The sequence below is a fragment of the Pinus tabuliformis genome, chromosome 5_2 (genome assembly GCF_031772625.1).
Source record: "Pinus tabuliformis cultivar Carrire ecotype Pingquan chromosome 5_2, CPIR1, whole genome shotgun sequence".
In the NCBI taxonomy this organism is placed as follows: Eukaryota; Viridiplantae; Streptophyta; class Pinopsida; order Pinales; family Pinaceae; genus Pinus; species Pinus tabuliformis.
The window spans coordinates 878,937,032-878,957,251 of NC_142306.1; the positions used below are offsets into that span (position 1 = coordinate 878,937,032).

Here is a 20,220-nt window from a genome sequence, read left to right on the forward strand (position 1 = left end):
TTCAGAAATTGTCGTCATGTGTTTCTATACAATTGACGAGAAATTAGATTAGACTTTGCCAAATCATACAATAAATGCTCATGTTTAATTCTTTCTCTTTTCCCAACAAATTATTCTTTGATATCCCTTCATATCTTCATGGGACTTATCCCATGTCCAATGCATTTTTGACCAAGCAACCACGGCACACAATGCATTTTCAGGGGTTTGGCTTGGGATATGGTGAATTTTCGTACATTTTTTTTCTCAAATTCAATTCCAATAAAAGGGATTTGTTATACTCGCTAATATAGTTGGTTGAATTGAACTAATTAGATATTAAATAAATAAATTTATATATAATAAAATTTAATAAAATTTAATTACTAATGTTAAACTATAAAAGAGCAACATATTTTTTTTAGTCAAGCACAACTAATAGTCAACTAAAAAAATTGAGTGCTAGACATATATAATAAGCCTTTACAATTATTACGAGCAATGTAGTCCTTGTTCAAATGTGGTAGTTGGTTTATACATTTCAAAGTTCAATTATTAAACTAAATGGTGGGAAACGCTAGCTATGTAGCCATGTTAAATTATTATGTTGAATGTACAATTTGAAACGTTTTTCCAAGTTGCATGACTTTGACCCATCTTACACATTTATAACTGTGACACATCTTGATTAAAAATAATGTTAGGTTGAGAGGAATATAAAATTGTCTATACATTGGATTTACAAGTGAGAAGGGCAACATATGTTAAATGGTGAGTGACTAACATAAAATATTATACTTACAACATATTTCATATACGTTATGCAATGAGTGACTACTATTTAGGATGTTCTATAAATTTACTACCAAATGATATACGTTGGAGGCTGGGTTGTTCGGAGTTGTTGCTGGAGGATGAGGAGGACGAAAGGAGCATTGAATGTGCTTTTTGAAGTGGGCCATTCAAGCCTCCAACTTCTCTACTTTCTCAAATAACATATTTTGGCCTCGCCAGACCACCACTACTCACTCCCGGACATGGCATTGGAAGTAGTACATTTTGTTTAAAGTGGTAATGAGCTCTGCATGGTCCTTCTGTCTCACCCTCTTAGAGGTTTCAAAGTGTTCAAGTACTGATGTTACACAAAAATATTGTCACCATGACTATTTGCAGTCAGTATGGGTCTATCATCACTTATATTGTCCTCCTAAGCAAGTCTCAGACCTCAGCTCTCCATGTCAAGCTTTGAAAATGAGAGAAAAATATTAAAAATCAATAAAGCTCTGGTTCCACACTTTCTCTCACTATTACCTACGGTCCCGCACCCTTTATTCATGTTACCTGCAGACCTGCCCACTCTGTCTGTAAAGGGTGGGTGTGAACCCCTGTGAAAGTCAAAAAGGCGCAAGTTTATTGTAAAAAACTCACTTTGGGTTAATTCTAGATGATTCTAGAAGGAATTTTGACGTGGATTGTTCGCTCTTAGGTGGTTCATGCATCCCAAAAGAGAAGGAGCTAATCCCTTGATGAGAGGAGCTATCCCTTTGAAGGAGGGCTTTATCCCTTTGAAGGAGGACCTAGTAACTTCCCTCCATTGCACTATAAATACAAGCATTGGGCTGGTTGCTAGAGAGGTTAGAAGCTGAACATTTTTTAGGGTAAATGCTAGTGGAATTGAGACTTCCTAGTTAAGCTTGAGAGGAGAGATCACATACCTTTTTGGCTTCATTTGGAAGAGAGTGAAACTTGTCAAAGTAGAGGAGACTTCTTGTTGGACCCTGGGAGGAGCTTGTACAACATCAAGGCACAGGTTGTAAAGTTCTTCTTTGATTTGAATTAATACAATCAGATTCATTTTTCTCAACAAATTGTCTTATGTCATTTGTTTCATGAATTCCTTGATCATCATGATAAGTATGCTTTATGATATTGGCTTTTCAGGTGCTATTTAATTTGTTTGCTTGTTTGTGTTTGCAGATTTGCTACAAGGGAGCTCATTTGGATCAAAGGAGCGAGGCTTCCACAAACTTGCATTGGAACCAAGGTAGGCCTAAAACACTTGTTTGCCTTTGTTTATAATTGCATATTTAGAGAAAGATAGTTTTTGATTGGCTTGCTTGTCACTAGATATCTTTAGATACTAGGGAGGTCGATCTTGTCCGCAAGATTGAATCATTCCGTGTGACAAGTGACTTTATCAAATCCTGGCAGTGCTCTAAACAACAAGCTTGTCTTTGACCGCGTCGCAAATTACGAGCCTTCCCTCGATGCCCCAAACCACTGTGACGAATCATCCCACCCCGTTGTTGGCTTTGTGGGGTGTGACTCCCATGACCAGCCACCACGACCATGACCACCACAAGCCTCAAAAACCACCCAACCAGAACGACCCGCCCTATTGCCACCGCGACCGCCAGAGACCCCCCGTCCCAAGTGACCTGCATTAATACCACCCCGCCTAGAGCTAGTTGTCACCATTTCCATTTGTGAGGGAGATGCACCTTCCGCCGAGCTTCTCGAATTAGGCTTAAGTTGCGAAGAGGAACGAGCCAAATAGAGAGTCGGACACATTATGACCGACCCTACATCGTTGGGATGAGTTGAAGTTGACCACCGGGTGACTTCACAAACATGAAATTTCAGCGAGAACAAATGCCCCATCCTTGTTGGTGGGACCACAACCAACCAACCCAGGATGAACACAAAGAACCACAACTCCAAGCCAACGACGACGACTTGGATTTGCAATTCACAGTCCCTCTCCCTAAATAGGACCCCCGCTAACCAAACCACCCAAAATCCATCACACACGCTCCATAAACATCGCCTGACCTTGCAGAACCCCAAGAGGGGACCATGTAAGGCAGCGAGCAAAATTTCTCTCTAGCCCGCAGGGGATGCCACCAGACCCCAACAGGACTAGCAAAACAAAACCAAAGCCAAAAGGTTGAATCCTTCCCTGCGTGTGATGACCATAAATCGAATATCAAGCTAGAAATTAACAAGAATGCACACCTGTAAGTGGAGGAGGGGGCGCCGACGGTGAAGACATCACCTCTCCTAGACAGGGTGTCGTCGGAAACAATGGCTCCCTTTCTCAAAACTCAACTGCATTTAGCATAACAAGACCAAACCCAGAATGTGTGATAGCAAACCTTGCCACCCTCCATAAATCATCAACGAACGCCACCTCCCACAAAGAAGAAGATGGCGATTGAACATGTAACAACAAAAGAAGCTTGTATTACTGGAATGAAGATGAGACACTAGGAGGAACAGAGTATCCACAATATCCAAAAGTTGAACCTCTATTACTTCGAACTTTCAGCCATTTATAGGCTTTTTACAATACTCTTGAAGTCTCTGAGGCTCGAGATGTCTTAATCTATCCCCTTTGTCTTCTAACTACTTAATGCCATAACTAGACAAACATGAGCTCAGAGAGCTTTGTTTCTAACAAACCCGGTAATCAAATTTTGGTAATTTCTTCGTGCTGTCAGGTGGTTCGCTCGTGCTAGCGATGTTCCATGATCATTTCTGTTGGTTCAATTGCATCGTGCTGTTGTTTTTTTTCTTTTGGCCATGCATTTTGTTATTTCAGTTCAACTGTCCGATTGTCAAAAACACTGACAAAGCCAACAAATTTCCTCCCCAGGTGACTGGTGGGAAGTGGGGTACGGGGGCACATGGGCCGTTGGATGGTGTGGATTGACGATTGGGATGTTGGTCAGGCGGCGGAGGATGAACTATGGTGGTCATGAACGAGGGTTGTTGGATCAGGAGGAATGGGCGGAGGAGATCAATCGCCGGAGGCTTGAAGTCGTGGCGGGAGCGGAATAAGTCCGAGTTGTCAAATCTTAGATGGGTAGATCGAATAGCTATTGGGTGGAGGAGGGCTTGAAGGATATCGCCCGGGAGAGGTTTACTCAAGCGGAAATGGTTTATATCGAGCAGTCATCGGGCGGTAAGTGGTAAAGGTCGGAGCCCGCCCGATTCCATTCATCGAGTGCCATGTAGCGACAGAGGAGAGAGAGGAAATTTCTTTATCGGGTAGGTATCCCTCTCTCTTTTTTCCTGAGCGATATGCGCGATAACGTTAGATCTAGCGGAAATGATCTAACGATGGTGATTGGTCGAAGCGAGTGAGCGTATAATGTTGGTCAGATGAAGTGTGGACCATATGGGAACCTCTCCATGACAGCAGAATAGACCATTTCTGTCCTTTAGTATTCAAAATATCGGCACTGCACCTTAGGGCTAACAGGTTTAATAAAGAATTATGAAGTTTGGGTTTTATTGGCAGTACTTGGGAACCACAACTACAAGGGAGATACATTGTCATAGTTGGATCCTGCTCTGAAACACCGGAATGATTGATGGAACTGTTACAGATAGAACTTGCCATTTTCATGTTAAGGTGTTGATCTCAACTCTACATTTTATTTCTACGAGGCCTACTTCCTTTTCCCTTTACACCGAATGATCAGAAATTTCCATTGTCATGTAAAGATGTTGGTCTTGACTTTTGAATTTTATTTGTACTAGGCCTACTTCCTCTGTTTTTTTTTTTTTTTTCTATTGACTGAGTACAAGGGCCATGAATTCCATTACGGATCATTTAGACATACTACATACTCAAGGGCCAATCCCTTTCGATGTTCTCCTTTAGGATTTCCCAAGGGCCAAGCTCTTCCTTTAGAAACACATGACGACAATTTATGATAAAAAGTTTTTGAATATGCATTACTCACTGAGCTTGCCATTAATAGGAATAGAAGACGTGGGTGTACAGACCATTAGCTACATACCTCCAAATTATATGACAAGTGAGGTTGAAATCAATGAGAAAATGAAGGAAATCTTGATTGATTGGTTGATAGAGGTAAAAATCTGTTCATGTGCTAGTTTCATTTGCTATCAAACTTGTATCTACAAGACATTTATATTGGCTATTCTTTAGGCTTGATATTGAAATTTCATATTTCAGGTGCATCTGAAATTTGAACTAATGCCAGAGACATTGTATCTCACTCTGAACATTATTAATAGATACCTTTCTATTCACACTACTACAAGGAGGAAATTACAATTTGCGGGTATCACATCAATTCTTATAGCTTGCAAATATGAAGAAATTTGGCCTCCCAGACAACGAATAAACTGAAGACACATCATGCAATTAAAAAATAAAGTCGATCCACCTTGGTAATACAAATACAGATTTTCCAGACAAGTCCTCCCAGTAGCACTTTCCGTTCATCATTAAAAAAGCTCCCATTGTCTCTAATGAATGATTAGATTCTCATTGAACCAAATTAAATAATAATAAGTGGTGTTACATGATTTTATTCAGTTGGGACAGTCGCGTCTTCTATTTCTATTAATGGCAAGGTCAATGAGTAATGCATATTCAAAAAAAAATTATCAGAAATTGTTGTCATGTGTTTATATACAATTGACAAGAGATTAGATTAGACTCCACCTAATCAAATCATACAATAAATGCTCATGTTTAATACTCTCTTTTCCCAACAAATTAGTCTTTGATATCCCTTCATATCCCAATGCATTTTTGACCAGGCAACCACAGTACACAATGCATTTTCAGGGGTTTGGCTTGGGATATGGTGAATTTTCGTATTTTTTTCTCAAATTCAATTCCAATAAAAGGGATTTGTTATACTCGCTAATATAGTTGGATGAATTGAACTAATTAGATTTTAAATAAATAAATTTATATATAATAAAAAATAATAAAATTTAATTGCTAATGTTAAACTATAAAAGAGCAACATATTTTTTTTGGTCAAGCACAACTAATAGTCAACTAAAAAAATTGAATGCTAGACATATATAATAAGCCTTTACAATTATTACGAGCAATGTAGCCCTTATTCAAATGTGGTAGGTGGTTTGTACATTTCAAAGTTCAATAATTAAACTAAGCGGTAGGAAACGCTAGCTATGTAGCCTTGTTAAATTATTATGTTGAATGTATAATTTGAAACGTTTTGCCAAGTTGTATGACTTTGACCCATCTTACACATTTATAACTGTGACACATCTTGATTAAAAATAATGTTAGGTTGAGAGGAATATAAAATTGTCTATACATTGGATTTACAAGTGAGAAGGGCAACATATGTTAAATGGTAAGTGACTAACATGAAATATTATACTTACAACATATTTCATATACGTTATGCAATAAGTGACTACTATTTAGGATGTTCTATAAATTTACTACCAAGTGATATAGGTTGGAGGCTAGGTTGTTCGGAGTTGTTCCTGGAGGATGAGGAGGACGGAAGGAGCATTGAACATGCTTTTTGAAGTGGGCCATCCAAGCCTCCAACTTCTCTATTTTCTCAAATAACATATTTTGGCCTCACCAGACCACCACTACGCGCTCCCGAACATGGCATTGGAAGTAGTACATTTTGTTTAAAGTGGCAATGAGCTTTGCATGGTCCTCCTGCCTCACCCTCTGAGAGGTTTCAAACCGTTCAAGTACTGAATTTATCAAACCCTGACAGTTCTCTAAACAACAAGCTTGTCTCTGACCGCGCCCCAAATTACGAGCCTTCCCCCGATGCCCCAAACCATCGCGGTGAATCATCCCACCCCATTGTTTACTTTGTGGGGTGTGACTCCCATGACCAGCCACCACGACCACGACCACCACAAGCCTCAGAAACCACCCGACCAGAACGACCCGCCCTACTGCCACCGTGACTGCCAGAAACCCCCCGTCTCAAGTGACATGCATTAATACCACCCCGCCCAGAGCTAGTTGTCCCCATTTCCATTTGTGAGGGAGATGCACCTCCCCCCGAGCTTCTCGAATTAGGCTTAAGTTGTGAAGAGGAACGAGCCAAATTGAGAGTCGAACACATTATGACCGACCCTACACCATTGGGATGAGTTGAAGTTGATCACCGGGTGACTTCACAAACATCAAATGTTAGTGAGAACAAACACCCCATCCTTGTCGGTGGGAACACAACCAACCAACCCAGGATGCACACAAAGAACCACAATTCCAAACTAGCAACGAGGACTTGGATTTTCAATTCACAGTCCCTCTCCCTGAATAGGACCCCTGCTAACCAAACCACCCAAGATCCATCACACACGCTCCACAGACATCGCCTAACCTTGCAGAACCCCAAGAGGGGACCATGTAAGGTAGCGAGAAAAATTTCTCTCTAGCTCGCAGGGGATGCCACCAGATCCCAACAAGACTAGAAAAACAAAACCAGAGCCAAAAAGTTGAATCCTTCCCTGCGTGTGATGGCCATAAATCGAATATCAAGCTGGAAATTAACAAGAATACACACTTGTAAGCGGAGGAGGGGATGTCGACGGTGAAGACATCACCTCTCCTAGATAGAGTGTCGTCGAAAACAATGGCTCCCTTTCTTAAAGCTCAACTGCATTTACCATAACAACACCAAACCCAGAATGTGTGGTAGCAAACCTTACCACCCTCCATAAATCATCGACGAATGCCACCTCCCACGAGTTTCAAGACTGATTGAGGTCTCACACAAGTTACATTACCATCTCCCGTACACAAGGTGCATTGAGAGGACGGGGAGGTCGGTCCTCGCGCCTTCGGCCATGTGGTATTCATGAATACCCACGTGTTACCTTGGTATCATCGTTGGCTTGATTAATCACCCCCATCAGGGAAAATAATTAATATTGTCATTATTAAAGAGGAGGTTGAATTCTAATTTAATATAAAATCCTTTTCACTGAATAACTTATGTAAATATATGTTTTAAGTTATGAAAATACATAGGTATGTGATCCGAATCAAATTTGTGATTTTTGAAAATATAAAAATTAATAATTAATAACATAGTCAACTATACTATAATGAAGAGGATGGAAGCAAGTCATAAGTAATTAGTGTCATACCAAGTTTTCAATTAAATCTTCAAATATTTTCTTTTAAGTGTAAATTTCATCAAGCTACTCATTTAACCACATATGGTTAAAGTTAGAGATAGTACTTATGATTTATTTGTATTTTTTACAATAAAGTTTCCTAAAAACATTATTGCATGCAATATTGGATACATGTGAAAAAAATTATTTTATCTATTTTTTTAATTACTATTTATCTAATTTTTTATGTTTGAAACACATAAAATATATAATTTATAGACATAAAATTATTTTTTTAAAGAAAAAGCTCTTTACTAAACCTAATAAATGCTTTAAGTAACATTTTTGATAAATGTGTTAGGAAAACGAATTAAGCTAACCCATTAAATTAGTTTAAACATGTTCATCTATTCAAAACAATCTATTTATTTCTTCAATTAAAAAAATTATTTTTTATTTCATTATTGAATGAATATCACATTCTTCATGTGCTCAAACTTGAAACAACTACATAAAAGAATCCCCCATCTTTTCCCCTTTGTCTTTTTGAACTTTTGTCAGGGTTTGAATGTATTAATTGATGATATCTTTTTTTTCCATGTAAGACCACATCTTCTACTATATCTTTGAAAAAGAGGTGGATTATGTTTCTAAATTTAGAACTTGTTTTTTATTAAATACATTTTTATTATTAAAAAGATTATTTATTTTAGTTTAATCTAATTGTTTTATGTTTTTGTATTTTAATAAATATATTTTTAGTTGATTTTGTTCAAAATTCAGTAAAGACTTATTGAAATTGTGAAATTGTAAAATTAAGATTTAAGTTATATAATATGCACAATTCAAATACTTCTAATTTTCCAAAAAAGTTAAATCTATTTATATATTCAAAAATAAAAGTTAGATAACAAAAAAATTACCCTCTCAACAAAAACTATATAAACTAATTTTCATGAAATAAATATAAAACCATTACAATGCATACTAAAAATATATCAAACTTAATTTTACTTAAAATAGATAAATAATTGCATATGAAATCGTGTATTAATAAAAACTTATCATTTATAAAATTAAAAAAAAAAAATCGAAGTCCTAAAAATAATCAATAATTAATGAGTTCTTTCATTCACAACGTGACTTCTAAGCATCAGGTTAAATTATTATGTTGAATGTATAATATATGACTTTGCCCCATCTTAATTAAAAAATTATAGCTTCGACATATCTTCATTAAAAGCTTTATTTCTCCATAGGAATATCAAATTGTCTACGTATTGGAATTACAAGTCAAGAGGGCAACATATGTTAAATGGGGAGTCACTATATTTACAAGATATATTCCATACAAGTTACACAATGAGGGACTACAATCCATTCCACATACCATATCTAAGACCCCCGGATACTTTTGAATTTACCATCAAGTGACGTCTTCATGGTGGGTTCATCCCATTCAATTGCATCCCACCATTCTCTCCGATCTCCACCTCTTATTTCCTCCAGACACTTCAACTTATCCCATCCCCCACGCAATCTCTTCAATTTCGGACATGAGAATACCTCGAGAGACTTGAGCATGGGGTAATGGTCCCAACCCTCCACTTCCACTTGCTGCCCCCACGGGCCCCACACACTCCAACGACTCTAAAGACGAAAGACCCAACACCTGTAGCTTTGGAAAACCCATCCCCAACTCCAACGCCTCCAATTTAGAACATCCAGTTATCCCTAGCGTTCTCAGACATAGCAACTCCGCGGGGAGCTCTTTCAGCTCGTTACATTCACGTAGATAAAGCGCTGCGAGCTTTCGGAATTGAGTAACCCAACCAGGCAGCCGCTCCACATCGCATCTCCGAAGGAAGAACCTTTCCAGATGTTTCATCACCTGCATATCCTGGGGAAGGTAATCTTGACCAACTCCTTCCTCAAAGTACAGAGTCAAACTTCTCATCTTTGACCAATTCCCCATAACCCCCTCCTTAAGTGCCGATTTTATTCCGACGTGCAAAACCCTGAGACTGCTCAAACTTCGGAGATCCTTTATACAACAAGCCTTCTTTCTTTCTGCATCCAATGCCTCCTCCTCCTCCTCGAAATCCAATGCAATCCCCAGACAGTGCAAACTCTCCAGTGAAACCAATTCCGATATGCCACGCGGAAGATGCCTCAAACTGTCGCACCAGCTTATCTCCAGAGCCCTCAAATGTTTCAGTTCACTTATCCTCTCCGGAAGGCACCTTAATTGAGCACAGCGAATAACATTCAAGAATTGGAGCTCCTTCAGATCGCCAATGCTTTCCGGCAATTCACTGATGCTCCGGCATCCTTGTAGTTGGAGGGAGGAAAGATGTTTCAGATTTCCGATAGTGGGCGGAAGAGACTCTATTCCTGTCTGACTAAGATCGAGCACCCTCAATGAGGGCAACTCGTTCAGGAAGCTTCCAGGAATTTCTTCAATACCAGGATTCTCCCTTAACAGCAGAACTGAGAGGGATGAGCATCGGAAGGTTGTGGGCAGGGAGGGTAGAGCATTCGTCATCAACGACATTCTTGCACAGCCGTCGGTGTCTATCTCAGAGGGAAAATGACTCACAGCCTGCCCTGCTTTAAAAAAACACCTGTGCTCCTTCTGGGCAATGAGAATCGCCAGATCACGAATGACATCGTGAATTTTAACAGACATAACCCTTCCCACCCCATCCATGTGTACCACCTCAATCAAACAACGATCTCGGAGGAAGTCGATAAAACTGTGCGCAGTATCAGGCAAATAGCTCTCTCCACTGCTCTTCACCAGGTCGTCTGCGATCCACGTGTCTATGACCCCTTCACAGTAGATTTCTGTGTCTTCGGGATAAGCTGCAAAATACACAAAACACGTCTTCAAATAATCTGGCAGAACATCGTAACTCCATTTCAAATGTCGGAAGACTTTCTCGTCCATTTCTTCGTGCAGCTCATAAAACGTCTTATCAACGTTTTGCATCTGGAGTAGAGCATGTTCCCACTCATGTGGATAAACTTTATCTGCCATAGCAGCGGCAACTACATTTATAGCCAGAGGCAAACCTTTGCATTCCCCTGCTATTTGCCTTGCAATGCCTTCTATTTCCTGTGGAGCATTTGCTCGCCTAGAAAACAGCCGCCAGCCCTCCTCTTCCGACAGAGGTTCCACTTTTATTGGATCTTTGGCTCCCATACTGGTACATACTCGTTTATTTCGAGTAGTCAAAACAACTTTAGAACCAGTGTCATTCATTGACACTCCTAGGCTTTGCAAATCAAGAGTCTTCCACAGGTCATCTAGGAGAAGAAGAAATTTTTTATCCCCTAAATAAGAAAACAGCCTCTGTTTTCGCCCTTCCAAATTGGATTTGGGAGGAAAGTTATGTAAGTTTAATCTATCAGCAATACAATCTTGTAAACTTGAAATGTCGTAATCCTTCGAGACCGTTACCCAAATGATGGGATCAAAAGAACTGCGTACCTTGAGGCTGTTGTTGATTGTCTGAAGCAGCGAAGTCTTGCCGACACCCCCCATGCCGTACACACCAATAATTCGGGTGTTGCTATCTTCTGTCAACTTCTCCTCAACCTCGGACTGTAAAGATTTTATTGCATTTCCTACAAAACCAGCTTCGGGGGTCAAAATCTGCAACTGGGCGGGCGGATTAGAATCCCCGTATTCCCCGGTTGGAGGAAAATCAGAATCCTTCTCTGAGTGGAGCTGAGCAACAGTTGCTTTCCAATCTCTGATATCTTTGCTGATTCTGTAGAGGCCTAAGCAGTTAGGACACCAACTTAGGCATCTTCTGTGTTGCTCGTAATCCGTGCGAATAGATTCTGAACTTGCTATGGCCTCGCCTACCTTATCCAGCCAAGCTTTCACTACTCTTTTAGGGTTCATTTGTACTCGAGCGAGCTCCACATTTATATCATGCCTTAGATTGTTCAGACGCTCAACTTCATGCTCCATGTCGCGGAAAGATTGAGGCAAAGAGATGACAAATTTCAGCTCTTGAACAACCTTTTTCAAGAGGCTGGGTAAAACATTGGCTAAAGCCCCACTCCCAATATCTGAGCAGCAGGCCATTGCGTTCACCAGAGTGAGAAAAGCGCAAGGTCTTCCAAATGAGAGGCGCTCAAGATTTCTCTTCCCACCGCAAAAGCACTAACAATATTCAGATCTTTCTGCTCTCAAATTGCAGTGAATGCATCCATGAAGTAGCAGGCAGGCAAGCATGAGTATTTATTTATTTTCTCCCGTCCATTCCTACTCAACAGCTGGGAAGCAGCAACTCAACTTGACTTCAATTAATCTCTAATCAAATATAATTCTATATTTCAATCTCTAATTAAAAAGTTGTGAAAAAGGAATTTTAATTCTATTTTTAGATGTTATATATTTTTTTCTCATAAGGAATTTTAGATGTTACATATATTTTTTTCATCTTTTTTTAGAAGATCTAAATAAATTTATTATTTATTATTTTTAAATGTTATATATATATATATTTCATCTTTTTAAGAAGAGCAAATTAAATTTATTATTTAATCTTGATTTAAATTTATTTTGTTTTCTAAGTTATTTAGTAAAATTTTAATAATATTAAGTGAATTCGACTATACAACTCTATAATAAACGGATTAGTTGTGATTAATATTTGGGATTTAGTGAAATGGATTATACAACTCCATAATAAACGGGTTAGTTGTCATTAATACTTGAGATATAATCATAAATATATGAGTTTTTCTATGCAAATAATCTTAAACAAATATAACTCGTTAGTTGTCATTAATACTTGAGATATAATCATAAATATATGAGTTTTTCTATGCAAATAATCTTAAACAAATATAACTCGTTAGTTGTGATTAATACTTGGGATTTAGTGAAATGGATTATACAACTCCATAATAAATGGGTTTGTTGTGATTAATACTTGGGATATACTCACTGTTAAGACTATGACACAATAGGTCACTGTTATAGACTATGATTTTAACGCAAGGTAAGGACCTATAATTTGTTATCAAGATATACTTGAAAGGCTCAACATATTAGATAACCAATGGTTGTACCAATATTCCTTTGGAAGATAAAAAAGTCGAACCCACATCAGGATAGCAAGGAAGTCTTCCTTCTCAGGATTGTACTACTCTTTTTAAAATTGCATGAAGAACCCAACATTATTAAAAAAGTAAAGCCCTCCTTCAAAAACATTCATTCTATCTTCCAAGCTATAAAAAATTACTATGAAGAATCATTTTCGTCCTAGCTCTAGATCTATTTGTCCCTTGAGGTTCCATTTATTTTGGATTCAATTGATCAACGAATTTTCAAAGGGCCATAATCTAATGAACTTTCATATCACAACATGATCTTACATATATTGGATGCATTTTGCAATATTGTTAGATATGACCTTACTTTTCATCTTGCATTGCTTTTGGCAGGTGACGCCCTTGAATTTTATTTTGACAAAATGCTCCAAGTAGTGGTTTCTCTAAGTGACCAAAATCTTCGTTACCTCCAGCTAAGCTTTGGAAAGGAAGAAAATGATGAAAATTTTGTGAGGGATTCTCCGTCGATCCAACATTCCAATGAACTACTAAGACAATTGAATAAAGGAGGGGGACAAGCACCCTCCCATGGAACAAGCCATAGATAGCTATATAGAAGAAACCCTAGTATTATGGTATATCTGTGTGTGTGTAATATGAAGTTGATATTGAAATATAATAGTTAACATGGATATTCAAATAGTTTATTTAAATTTTGTGTGTAATATTAAAAAAAAAGTATAAGAATTATACATCTTCCTTACACATGAAAGTGAAATATAATATTTTTTTTTTTACTTTTCAATAATTTATCTCTTTCTAAAATTGATATAAAATTATGTGACATAACATGGAAATAAAATTATTTTATTTATGGTTGAGAGAGAGAGTGAGAGTGAAATATTTTTGCCACATCTCCTTCATACTCAACTGTAATATCAACTACTAGCTGATAGAGCTATCTGGGTTAAGGAAGGAGATAGAAACACCTAAATTTTCCATAAATTTGCAAATTTTAGGAGAGTCACAAATTCTATTTTGGGTTTAAAGGATGCTAATGGTAAAAATTGTCTCTCTCAGGTGGATTTAGAGGAGGTTGCATTGGAACACTTATCTAGCCTTTTCAAAAAATCTAGGAAGAAATACCATTTCAACACAGTTACAATTTCTTCAACATTATCCTCACTTCTTCTCGGAGGAGAATCTAGTCAAGGTCAGTGGCCCTATTACTTTGGAAGAAAATAAATCATTATTAAAATCCTTTTCTATGGATAAAATCCCTAGCCCTAGTGGGTGGAATTTTGAACCTTACCTTTCTTTCTTTGATTTGATGGGAAATGGCATCCTTCAAGTAGTGGAGGAGGCCAAAACTTTAGGGAAGGATTTTAATGCTTTAAATTCTACCTTTATTGCACTGATAACTAAATGCTCCAATCCTTATTCTTTTAATGAATTGAAACTGATTTCTCTTTGAAATATGATATATAAAATCATTACTAAAATCATATCAAATAGATAAAAAAGAAAACTCTCAGATACATTATTGCTGGAATAGCTTGGGTTCCTTCCCAGACACCAGATTCATGATGCCAAAGGTGCGGCTCAAGAGTCTCTCCATACCATCAAGACTAAAATACTTGAGGCTATGATATTAAAAATGGATATGGTTAAATCATCTAACAAAGTAAATAGGGATTTCCTTGGGCTATTACTTCTCCACATCAATCTGGACTTGAGCATCACAGATTAGATTATGGGTTGTGTAAAATCTGGAAAAATGTTGGTGCTTTTAAATGGCTCTTCGATTGTTTTCTTCAATATTTCTAGAGGATTAAGACAAGGGTTCCCTATATCTCATTTTTTATTTCTCCATGTCATAGAAGGAATGAGTATAATGATTTCTAAAGAAAAAAATCATGGTTTGATAAAAGGGGTTAAGTTGTCTATATCATTGTATCTTACATATCTATTATTTGTGGATGATGTATTGATTTTTTGGGAAGGTAGGACTGCTGAATGGGATATTTTTCATAGAATTATTTCTGTTTTTTTCCATGCAACTAATATGGAGATCAACAACAAAAAATATTCCTTCTTTCATAACAAGACCTCAAATGAGACCATAGTTTCCATCATTTCTCTCTTTCCCTTTAAGGTGGAATATCTTGAGATAGATTTTACATATTTTGATTTTCAATTAAAACTGAATTGTTACCACTGGGAAGATTGGTCTTGGTTAATTAATAAGATAGAAAGCATAATTCGTATCTGGTGTTATAGATGTCTATATCTAGGAGGTAGAATGATTCTGGTTAAGTTGGTGCTAGAAAAGTATTTTGGTGTATTGGTTAACCCTCTCTAATATCCCCGGATCTATTATTAGGAAGATTTGTCAATGCATGTTTAACTTCTTGCGGAATGGTAAAAAGGAAAGGGAAGCTCTCCATTTGGAAAAATAGGATCTTTTATCTCAACCTAAAAGCCTTGGGGGTTGGTGCTTCAAAAATACAAATTGATTTGGATTATACCTCTCTATGAAGAGCCTCTAGAGGGCTACGAATGGTTCTAGTCTTTAGCATCACAATATTAAGGACAAATATTTCAAAAACAGATCTATCATAGATTGGCTAAGATCCTATGACACACAAGTTAACACCGATAGTTTTATCATCTAAAGGGGTCTTTTGGATGCCTTCCCCTAGCTATCCACCTAGATTTCCTGAAAGCATGGGAAATCAAGTCATTCTTGGGAAGGGCCCTTTCATAGGAGGTGCCTCTATTTATAAACTTTCTCTGGAGCTGATTTCCCTCTTAAATTCTCAAGGGTTATATAGTATGAGCCACATAAGAATATCTTATCCACAATCTCTTCTCTATGGTTGTTGGAAAAAGTCTAATGATTTGGGTTTATAATGGTCCTTCATGATTGAATGGGACATTTTCGTAAAAGGTCCATACTCTAACGAGATTTACCTAAAAAATGAAGAAGATTGGATTATTCAAAGCTAGAACACCTCTTCAAGACATGTTTTTGCTAAAAATCCAATGAACATGTCTCCTTTTCCTTACTGGAACATAAAGATATTTGGTGGTACAAAAAGATATGAAAATGGCCTCTACCTCAAAAACTCTAGTGCTTTTGTTTGCTCTCTCTGGGAAATCATATACTTACATGGGACAACCTACAACAAAGTGGATTTATTGCCTCAAATATTTGTTGTCTTTTTATAAGTGGGTATAAATCTATGGATCACCTCTTTATTCATTACTCTTTTTCTAAAGTGGTTTACAGAGACATTTTATTTTTCCTTGGTCTTCAAGACACTAGTCCAACCATTTATTTTGATTTTGGCCTTCGCTAGTGGAATCAAAAGATGGGAAGTTTTAAAACCCGAGTACCTATTTTTCTTTCCCGTAGCATATGGAAGGTGAGAAATAAATTTATTTTTGAAGGATTGACCATCAAAGCTGACATGATTCTACCTCAAATTATTAGTTTCTTCAAGGAGCATTGGAGACCCACAAATACCCATCATTAGAGAAATTTTGAGGTCTAAAACGGGTCTCCTAGGGAATATTATAAAATAATAGTGGAAAAAATAAAATAAGATTAGATTACCTCATCAATTTTTGGAGGGAAAAAAGAAAAAACTACTTTTTCAACTCGTATTTTCAACTGATCTCCCAATGATTTTACTCAAATTTTAAGCAAAGGCACTCGCTGAATGTGGAATTTAATTTTCCATGCAAGAAGAAACCATGTTGCATACTTTTGATGGACCCTACTATACGAAAAATGTGAAATACATGAACAAATGTGATTGCAATAACATTTTTTCATGTATTTCACATTTTTCATATAGTAGAGTCCATCGAAAGTATGAAAAATGGTGACTTATTGGATGCAAAACCAAATTTCGCATCCAACGAGTGCTCTTGCTTGAAATTTGAGTAAACATATAGGTAGATAAGTTGAAAATATGAGTTGATTTTTTTATTTATTTTTTTACCTTTTAACTCCAAAAATGGTGAATCATCCCTCATGGTTGACATAATCATATTGAATCCTATTGGTTTTTATAAAGTTGATTTTTGTTGTATGTTTTCGTTTTGAGGTACATTTTTTACCTCAAGAGTTCTCTAATGAATATCAAGAAATTTAGTTTTTCCATGATATCATAGGCCTACACTGTTTTTTTTTAATTTATGGTGCATCATAGGAAGGAAAATGTGTTGTTGGTGCCTATATCAAGACCCCTAGCCATCTTTCTATCCTTATTTGGCTAAACATTAGCTTATGAAAAAACACTAAGGCATAACTCATCACTTGTTGGGATCTCTTATTTTGTGTTTCTATAAAAAAGTGTGTTAATTTAAAATTTTGTGGTGGCTCTAAATGCATAACTTATTGGTTACGAGGCAACAAAAAATTGCAAATATTAAATTTATCTTACTGGAAAGATAGGATTACAGACAAAGGAATTTTTTCAACATCTCTCTTTTCAACACATACACAAGGAATGGAACACACAAGTGGATAACTTATCAATGGGGACCCTCATAGCAAAAGAAGGATACATGTTTTTTGAAGAATGGATGGGTTTAATCATGAAGAAAAGAGGAGAAATTCCTCTTTTCATAAGCTTATAGTTTTTTTGACTCAGATAGTTCCTAGTTCTCAGTAATTCCTTCCTGTATGCCATTCTAGCCACCAGCCCGTACACTTTTGTATTGGAAATTATTCTATCAAGTTGTTGGGAGAATGATACAATGATAATTTCTGCTCTATTTTTTGGCTAGGTTTGTTTGCAATTATATACAACTTTACACAACACTTCTCTTGTGAGTTTTCATTAGTTATACATCTAATGTTATAGTATTTCTACAACATCTTTTTATGGGCATTGAAATTCTTGTATATGTTTGTTGGAAGTTTTCCTAGTTTTATATATGTACAGGCTAGTTTAAAAGCTTTGCTTTCATCTTATAGTGTATGCACGTAACCGTCTTATTTTTAATAGAATAGTACATAATTTTTCATTGAAAAAAATCAACTACTAGTTGAATGAACATAGTGATATTGGGGTTATTAATGTTTTATTATTCTCTTAATTAAAACTAACCAAATATGTAATATTCATTTTTGTTTTTATGTAGTCAATATTATTTTTTATTTAGATAATATTTTATTTCTATTTAAAAGGGACATATGTCAACTCAAGGTTAAGCACAAAATGAATTACACATCTTTGTCATATTGGGTTGTAGAATGCTCTTCTTCATACAATAATATTATAGAATCTTACCAACTTTTAGTAAAGTCTAAAGAAGTAAGGTGAATGGATAGCCAACATAAGCATATTATGTGGCTTTGAATTATTTTTCCTAAAATTTTAATAAAGAAGGAACAATAATTGATATTTTAGCGATTCAATTATGAATAAAAACAAAGTCATAATAATGGTGAGAATAAAGGTGGAGAAGGAGACATAATAATTGATATTTTATTGACTCAACTTGTGAATAAATAAAAAGAGGTACAATAATGGTGGGAATAAAGGTGGAGAGAGAGACATAATAATTGATATTTTATTGACTCAACTAGTGAATAAATACAAATAGGTACAATAATGGTGGGAATAAAGGTGGAGATGGGGACATGATAACTGATATTTTATTGACTCAACTTGTGAATACATACAAATAGGTACAATAATGGTAAGAATAAAGGTGGAGACAGATACATAATAATTGATAATTTTCTTACTCAACTTGTGAATAAATACAAAGAGATACAATATCAGTGGGAATAAAGATGGAGGGGAGACATAATAATTGATACTTCACTGACTCAACTTATGAATAAATACAAAGAGGTATAATAAAGGTGAAAAACATACAATTATTGTTACTCACTCTTTCATGTTTTTTCTTTTTGAATGAGCCTAGGCTCAGCTCAACCCTTTTATTGGATGGAAGAAGAACGATCAATCCATAGTGGGATGTTATCACTAGGATTGTGTGAGGCCCAATCTAGCCTGAACGTCCTTTGGGATATTTATTCCCCCAAAATGGCTTCCATCCTCAACCCCTCCCCATGAGGTTTCAACACGAGAGTTGGGAGAACCAAACCCATCTCAAACCAACTAGTCTACACCTCATGGGTACTTACTCTTCCATGTTATTCACTATCCAAATTATTAGTTTTGGATAACATTGTCGTTCTCACATAAGGCCTTTATATATATATATGTTTTGGATTTTTCTTACTTATTTTTCTTAAAAAAATAACTTTAAATCTTTATATATAGAGAGAGACTTTATTTTTTACCAGATGAGAAATTGTATTTTTTAAATGTAAGAAAATATATTAATGATCCAAAACTGGAAGGCAATTAATAAACCAAAAGACCTAGAGACATTTAGCAGGAGCGAATGTCTACCTATTTTTAGATTCACCAATGGATTATTTCAAGTGGCATGGTTTTCCTTAAATAATTGTGATGAGTTAGTGTGCATTTATGGATAACAACCAATGATGATTGTCCTTACTACTAAATAAGAATTGAGTTATGATAAGTTTTATCATCTCCAAAAAATAAAAATAATAGTATGTATTATTTGATGTGATTCTTTATAAGCATTTGAATTTTCCAAGCAATACATAAATGTTGCAATCAATCTGAATTGGATATCTTGCAATTATAATCATATAGGTAACTTGCCATGTGCATTGGCAAAACCTTTTACTTTTAGGTTGCCTTATACATAGCTTAGCTAGAAGATGTGACACTTCCATTTGCTTGACCTACCCTAGCTTGTCCCATACATAAACTCCCCTAAAGTTAGGAATCCCATTCCTTAGCCTTAAAATGAGGGGCAAGGCTTCTAAGGTTATAGTGGGTGGCTTTCCTAGCAATTTCCCACTGGCTCTTTCTCATTGGACCATACTTTTCCTTCATCAAATTTTTTTGGAGAAAAATTCTTCTAAATCTTGGCTATATCAATGCCTCTATTACCTTTTTATGGAGCAAAAGCCTCCTAAATCTTGTCTATACCAATGCATCTATTACCTTTTTATGGAGAAAAAGTCTCCTAAATCTTGGCTATATCAATGCTTCTATTATTTTTTTATGGTGATAAAATAAAACTAGTTAATTCAACTAAGTAAAGTATTGGGTTTTGTATAAGGTTGGTCCATTCTTAAATCTTTCCACAAAAAAGGAATTATATTTTTTCTTTAGTCATGATAAAGGATTTTACTTTTCAACA

The 20,220-nt window shown here is 36.3% G+C and overlaps 1 protein-coding gene across 1 annotated transcript in view; it reads right to left on the reverse strand.

Annotated features, from left to right (window-relative positions):
* Positions 1-12,128, reverse strand: part of LOC149162108 (putative disease resistance protein At4g27220) — a 218,126-nt gene extending 205,998 nt beyond the window's left edge. Inside the window, exon 1 of the mRNA XM_089437143.1 lies at positions 9,203-12,128. Coding sequence (XP_089293269.1) covers positions 9,395-11,974 — 2,580 coding nt within the window. The 5' untranslated portion in view covers positions 11,975-12,128 and the 3' untranslated portion in view covers positions 9,203-9,394. The remainder of the gene's footprint in view (positions 1-9,202) is intronic.
* Between the last annotated feature and the right edge of the window lie 8,092 nt (positions 12,129-20,220).